The following is a 7200-nucleotide window of genomic DNA, read 5'->3' as shown; positions in this document are numbered from 1 at the left end:
TTTATTACGGAAGCCGGGTGGGGACATTCACGCTTGCTTGCCTTACTTGCCTGCTCGTCGCGCTAGCAAGCAGAGAAAGCAAGCAGGAACTAATAGAACTAATATTCTCGCGTATAATAAAGGCGTATATCATATATTTTTCATCATACATACGCCCTTATACTATTATAAATTGAGTTTATCGGCCGGGAAGGGACATTCACGGCTTCCTGCTTACTTGCTTGCTTTGCTTGCTTGCTCGCATAGGAACAAGCAGGAATGAACCGAGCAGAAAAATAATTATAATATTTTGAGGCAACAGTTCCGTCAGCTGTTACATACAATACTTATGAAATATAAATGATAACAAACCCACGTCTCATACATTGCTGTAAAATTAGTTGTTTTTTAAATTAAATATATCCATTTTTGATAAACAATGTGCATTTGAATTGTGGTAAAAAGAATAAACAATGGATTCATTAACACATTCAGTAAGTATTACAGTTATTTTCATTAAAACAAACGCATAACCTTTTTTTTTATAATTTTTTTTCGGAATTTGCTTTATTGAATATACATAAATATAAATATTGAAACGTTACTATTTATTTATTATTACAAACGCAGCTTGCTGAAATCACAGTGCATCATGATGGTGAAGCACTTCAAGTGCCTTTGGACAAAAATAGCACTGTAAGCATGATTTCTTTGAAGTCTTTTGTTCCTGATACGATTGGGATGACATACAACAAACCTGATGGGACCTCAGCCCTTGTACCACTTGGAAATGATAAATTTTATATACCACAAGGAGTTAAAACATGTTTCATTCGTGTCAACAAAAATAACAGTATGTTCTATTTTTTTTATGTTTTACTTACTTATTTTATATCTTCAATTTCATATTCTCTTTTTCTTTTGTATTTTTTAAATTAGATTTTCATAATGGAATCAGGAATTTTAAAGGGATTCAATTAAAAACAATGCTTGAAGATTTACAACCATCAAAAAAACGAAAAGTTTCTGAAACAACACGATCAGTATTACCAAGCCAGGTAATTTTTTTGTTCTTCGGTTCAAATTCTTTAAATAATCAACTTTTTTTTTTAGCATATTCAAGACAATGTGACAATGAATCAAGAGACTGTTAAGGCTAATATAAATGAAAAACACATTAAGTCACGCTGGTACCATTGTAGTTATGACAGTGAAAATTATTTACAAAAAAGTGATTCAACAAATATAAAGACAAAAACTTTAGATATTTATGAAAATCAACTCTACGATAAACAACAAATCTCTGAAAAAATTAAAAATTTGTTTTATGATGATTTCACTAAGCCTATTCTTGATGATTCTACAATTGAATTAGCAAATTTAAAATTTCAAACAATTCCAAGTTTTGAAAATATATTCCAATATTTAAAATCAATAGGAACGTCACCATCTAGAATGGTTTTGATTTTATTAACTAAGGCTAAAAATCCAATTACTATTTCAACAGAACTTGAGAATTTTCCAGTATTTGATTGTCAACAGAATAAAAACTTACCAACGTCATCAAGAAAAATAAATAATTCTTCAAGTAAAGAAAACTATTATTCGGATAGTAATCAGTCTTCTAATATATCCGAATTTTCACCTGTTAATTCATCCCAAAATTCTCAATCAACTCTCAATCCATCGTTGTCACTATCTCAGACAAAACATGTAATCAACTTGCCTAAAAATAAAATGCCTGATACTGTTGAAAGTTTTACAATTTTATATTGTTTACCGATAACTGAAGGCAAGGAATACGTATATAAGTATATGCCAAAAAGAGATTTATATGATACACTTCGTCGAACAAAAATGATAAATGAAGACTACCACAATTTTGATCCTGTGTTATCAGGTTATCCCATTTCCAACATTATAAAAAATGGTGTAGCTCTCATCACAACAACTTTCAATGATAAATTAGAAGTTGATTCTACATATGTTAAATTTCCAACTAATATGAGACAAGATGGACATAAAATTATCTACAGCTGCGAAGAGTTACGTGGGATGTGTAATGGTGAATTTGGCATTGGTGTCATCCCAAGTTGTTGTGGTGAAGCAGATACATCCTGTGCATGGTATAAAAATGGAAAAAAATTTAAAGAAGGCACACGTATGTTTTGGATCATGTGTGACAAAGATAAGCATCCTTGGTTGGATGACTGGAAGTGCATCGTTACGTGCAATGAATTGAATAGAGAATCAAAAATATTATCCTGTTCTGCAAATAAAATGTCTGAAATTCATAAAAATTCAAAATTTACTGAGCTTCAAACACCTGTCATTCAAAAAAATAATTCACTAATATGTATACCTTCATCATCTAGCGTAAAAACCAAATCAAATAAACAATTTAAACTTCCTGACCTACCAAAATCTTTGTGTAATTCACGCAAAAAAGTGTGTATAAACCCTGGATCATCAACGTATAACAACTATAACAGTTATTCATCTTATGTATCACCAATTTTGGAAATAAAGTTGGAAGATTTTCAACTTCCTGTAATTAAGCAATCAGAAATAACAATTACATCTCAAGTTTTAGGCAAAGGTGGCCAAGGAAAAGTTTTTAAAGCAAAATGGAAAGATTCATTATATGTGGCTGTTAAAACAATCGAAATAACAAGAGCTAATTACCCATCGTTGATGGAAGAAATGAAAGTACTTCAATTTGTAAAACACACTAATATTATTCAAACACTTGGTATATTTCAAATTGGAGACGATTTCAACATTGTGATGGATCTTATTGATGGACTGTCTTTGAGTAATATTCTCTTTAATGACAATGTTAAAGAAGAATACGATTTATCAATTAAAAAACGTAATTATATTGCATCACAAATTTCTAGTGGAGTGCACTACATGCATTCATCAAACATCATCCACGGTGATATCAAGCCTGACAATATAATGATAACTCGTAAAGGATTGAATGTAAAAATTTGTGATTTTGGGTTTAGTAAGCTGGTTAATTTTGCGAGAATGACAAATAGTGTTCGTCTTCCTGCTGGAACGTACATCTATATGGCTCCAGAACTATTGTTGAACAATTTTAAAAATTCTATTGCCTCAGATGTATGGGCTGTTGGCTGTACATTAAATGAATTGTACCTAGAAAAACTAACATGGAATGCCAAAAGTGAAATGGAATTACGAGGCTGGTTTAAACAGATGAATTCAACAGGAGATTTTAAACATTTATGTTTAGATAGCATACCACAACGTCTTCGATCACTTGTCAAACGTTTTCTCTCTTTTGATCAGTCAAAACGACCATCAGTTGTTGAAGTTAACAAAATTTATGATGATGCAAGCCAAAACTGGAGACTTTTTCCTGTTTAAAAGTATTATTATTAAAGTATATTATTTTATTACTATAAGACAAAAAATATATTGCATGAAATATATTAGAAAATTAATAATAATACATTTCTTTTTAAAGTTAAAAAAAAAAAAAAAAAAGATTACATATTGTTGTCATAGTACATTTATTTTTATATTTAAAAGAAAATAAATCGTTGTTTTCGTTATATAATATATGACGTGAAAATATATTTCAACGAACAAATGATAATACAATTACTTTTATATTTAAAAAAAAAAATAAATAAATAAGCAAACATCGTCATACTTGTTGAAAAATGTACAATTATTTTTATGTTTTTCTAAATAAAATTTTGATTAATAAAAACAAATAAAAATTCACATTTGATTATTTATTATACAATGTTCATGGTCATTGGTCATACAAAATATTAACTGTATTACTCTTATTTTGACTCATTAAATTTTAACTTTTATTTTTTTTTGTATTTTTATCCTCTTACAGTCTAAAATTCATATTTCATTTTTTATTATGGTCAAACAAATTATTTACAATTATCTTCTTTATATATCATAGTCGTACAAAATATCTAAAATTATGTTCTTTTTTTTTTTTTTGCTTTTGTTGTCATTAAAGTACAGAAATGTCTTGCAGGTTTAATTTCATTCTAAAATAATTAATAATAATCAATATTAACTGTTAACTCATACAATTGAAAAAAAAAAATTTCTTAATTTAAATTTATGGTTTAAAAAAAACAACCACAAATTATTATTCATTACTTCTATAACTTTAAAAATTATTCTTCTGTATTTGAGTCAGTATTATTTTGATATTTATCAATAACATCAAGAATTTGCATGTAATTTTCAAAGGCTTCTTCGTCATTTGTTGCCTGATTTAAATCTGGAAGTAATAAGTTGACAATATTAACAAAACTTGGCCGAATAAGAGCAGGCTCAATGGTATGCTTATGTATAAGTATGTCAACATCTCTTAAACTAATTTCTTTTTTAAAATTTCTTGAGCCTAATGCTGGTGCACACTCAAATAAATGATTTGGTTTTCCCACAGGACCTTCACGATTTTTTTGCTTTCTAATCGAATGTTTATTCCATTCTTCAAGTATTTGTTGTAGTTCATAGAGGATCAGTGGTCCAAAACAGTATCTTATGCATTCAATATGAATTGGATTTGAATTATCAAAAACAAAAGAATCACGCATGTCTTTAAAAAGTGAAATGTAATGGTCAATCCCAGCTCGACGCAACTGAGACCAAAAGCTTTCGATACGCTGATTTGCAGTACTTTTTCCTTGTATGAAACTATTTAATCCAGCTAATTGATCATCATGATAAAATCGTAAGCATTGTTGTAAAGATTGAATTGTACCATTTTCTGTTCCACGATCAGAACGAATCACTCGAGGAACAAAACCCAATTTTCGCACAGTATCCAAATAAAAATGGGCTACAACATCAGGGTGGTTATTTGTAGATGAAACTTGGAGCCACAAAAGTTTTCTAGACCAACCATCGATGCACCCATGAATCGGAAATCCATAAGGTTTTAATTTATCATAGCCATCAAGATGCCACAAGAAATTAGGACCTGGTGTTATGTATTGTCGTCGACGAAGTCTTCGTATTTTCCGTCCTTCTACTCCTTCTGGGTCAACAACTCGCAGAATTTCTAAAACACGATCTCGACGAATATTCAAGCCATAAGTTTGTTGCAATCTAAGCCATAGAGATTTATAACCTAAACAATCGCCAGCCCCTTGTAATTCAATGAGAATCGCCTGAAGAACATCAAGCTCTGGAGAAGCAGTCATCATTTTCCGCTTGAGACCCAATGTTACCAAAATACGCTTTAAATGTCGTATAGATATTGAAAGGCCATGACCATGCAATAAGAAATCCACAATTTGTTGATACCCATAACCTTCCCCATGATAAAAACGAATCAGTGTGTTCCTAATCAAAATTGGATCCTCACCACAGCTTGAATGGATGCCTTAAATAATACGTTAAAATTACAAAGAAATTAAGATAATAAAAATTAATGATAGAATTTCAGAATTAAGCTTTTCAATTACTTTTATAGTCACTGACAGCTGGTGAATTTTCCATATCAACATTCTCGTTGTTGTTACAGCCTTCAAAAAGAAAAAAAGAAAAAAACAATGGATTAAAGACATCTCTATAATTAAAAAAACAAATGTTATATTTTGTTGAAAATTAATTAAAGCACTTTATTTACTCGCACGGTTATCCATTGTTGTTTGTTTACTTATTTATGCGTTTATTTTCTCCTTTCTGCTAAAATTTCCAAATGATTAATTAATTAGAAGATAATTGATAGTTATTTATCATAAATTCAAAATAATTATTGTAGTAATTTTATTATTAGTTTTATAAATTTATTGTGTTAAATATTTGAGTCACTGGATTATTGGTTATATATATGACAGATCGACAGCTGACGGAACTGTTGCCTCAAAATATTATAATTATTTTTCTGCTCGGTTCATTCCTGCTTGTTCCTATGCGAGCAAGCAAGCAAAGCAAGCAAGTAAGCAGGAAGCCGTGAATGTCCCTTCCCGGCCGATAAACTCAATTTATAATAGTATAAGGGCGTATGTATGATGAAAAATATATGATATACGCCTTTATTATACGCGAGAATATTAGTTCTATTAGTTCCTGCTTGCTTTCTCTGCTTGCTAGCGCGACGAGCAGGCAAGTAAGGCAAGCAAGCGTGAATGTCCCCACCCGGCTTCCGTAATTTATAGACCTATTTGCCAAGTTGACTTCTTTCATCATATTGGCATACTTTAATATATTTCAGACAAACTCCTGAGCAGTGTTGGGTAGGTAAGATACCTTGGTATCTTACATGTGTAAGATACCATGTAAAATACCGTATCTTACATCATTGGTTTCATACATCGAGGTATCTTACATTGCGTTCCCAGCGCCTTCTACGAATAAAAGTGGAACCTTCGTGCTACAATTTTTTTTTATTCGATAAATACATGTAATTCATTTATAAAATAAATAAAAATTTCAAAAACAAGCAGTAGCTAAGGAAAAGATGTAGCTAAGGAATTAATGTTGCTTAAAAGAGAATTTCTTTGGCAACTGTAGCTCCATCTTTTCCTTAGCTACTATTTTTCCATACATTTTTATTTATTTAAAAAATTAGTTATTTAAAATTAAAGCAACATTAATTCCTTAAAACATAATTTTTTGGCAACATTAATTTCTAGTTATTATCTTTTTTTCTTAGCTACTGCTTTTCCTTGGACATTGTAATTTATTTAATAAATAAAATCACATGCATTTTATTTTTTAAATAAATAAAAATCCCAAGGAAAAATAGTAGCTAAGGAAAAGTTGGAGCTAAGGAATTACAGTTGCCAAAGAAATTCTTTTATTAATCGTCGTACAGGTTTATTATTCGATCATCTTAGAGCAATGTCAAAGGAATATATCAGGTTTATCAATTTGTTGATCCATATTAAACAGACAAAAAATTCACTGGGTGATGATGATCTATAAGTAACGTTTTTAAAAATTAACAAGTAACATAAAAAATATTACTGTAATAAAATCATATCAACTTGTTCACTTGACAATAAATTTTGTTTGTCAACATTACAAAAATTAATTATTTTTCATCTGCAGCATCACGCGATTGTTGAGTTGCTGACTTAGATAATAGCTGTGTTCGATGGTCGTCTCGGCTCAGTTCCGTCTCACTTACGGCTCACTTATGGCGCTAGCGACGTACGGTTGTTTGAAGAACTACAAAGGCACAAAATCTCAATACAGGTGCTTATC

At 30.2% G+C, this 7200-nt stretch overlaps 2 protein-coding genes across 4 annotated transcripts; one reads left to right on the top strand and one right to left on the bottom strand.

The window, feature by feature from the left end:
• LOC122848846 lies at positions 1-3819 on the top strand. The gene is made up of 4 exons (XM_044147228.1): positions 1-473; positions 610-832; positions 919-1037; positions 1093-3819. The coding sequence occupies exons 1-4, from the start codon at positions 453-455 to the stop codon at positions 3370-3372; spliced, it is 2643 nt and encodes an 880-aa protein (XP_044003163.1). The 5' UTR covers positions 1-452; the 3' UTR covers positions 3373-3819.
• A 106-nt stretch (positions 3820-3925) lies between these two features.
• On the bottom strand, positions 3926-6133 carry LOC122849012. 3 transcript variants are annotated; one of them, XM_044147551.1, is made up of 4 exons: positions 5618-6133; positions 5454-5513; positions 5117-5371; positions 4111-5047 (listed from the first exon to the last, which is right to left on the bottom strand). In XM_044147551.1, the coding sequence occupies exons 1-4, from the start codon at positions 5631-5633 to the stop codon at positions 4155-4157; spliced, it is 1224 nt and encodes a 407-aa protein (XP_044003486.1). In that variant the 5' UTR covers positions 5634-6133; the 3' UTR covers positions 4111-4154. The 3 variants fall into 3 exon arrangements, with proteins under 3 accessions (XP_044003471.1, XP_044003479.1, XP_044003486.1); XM_044147536.1 differs by having other exon boundaries at positions 3926-5371; XM_044147544.1 differs by having other exon boundaries at positions 4062-5371; positions 5609-6133.
• Between the last annotated feature and the right edge of the window lie 1067 nt (positions 6134-7200).

The sequence above is a fragment of the Aphidius gifuensis genome, linkage group LG1 (assembly GCF_014905175.1).
Source record: "Aphidius gifuensis isolate YNYX2018 linkage group LG1, ASM1490517v1, whole genome shotgun sequence".
NCBI classification, from domain to species: Eukaryota; Metazoa; Arthropoda; class Insecta; order Hymenoptera; family Braconidae; genus Aphidius; species Aphidius gifuensis.
The sequence above is the reverse complement of the archived record's forward strand: the minus strand, read 5'-3'. Positions and strand labels throughout refer to the sequence as shown.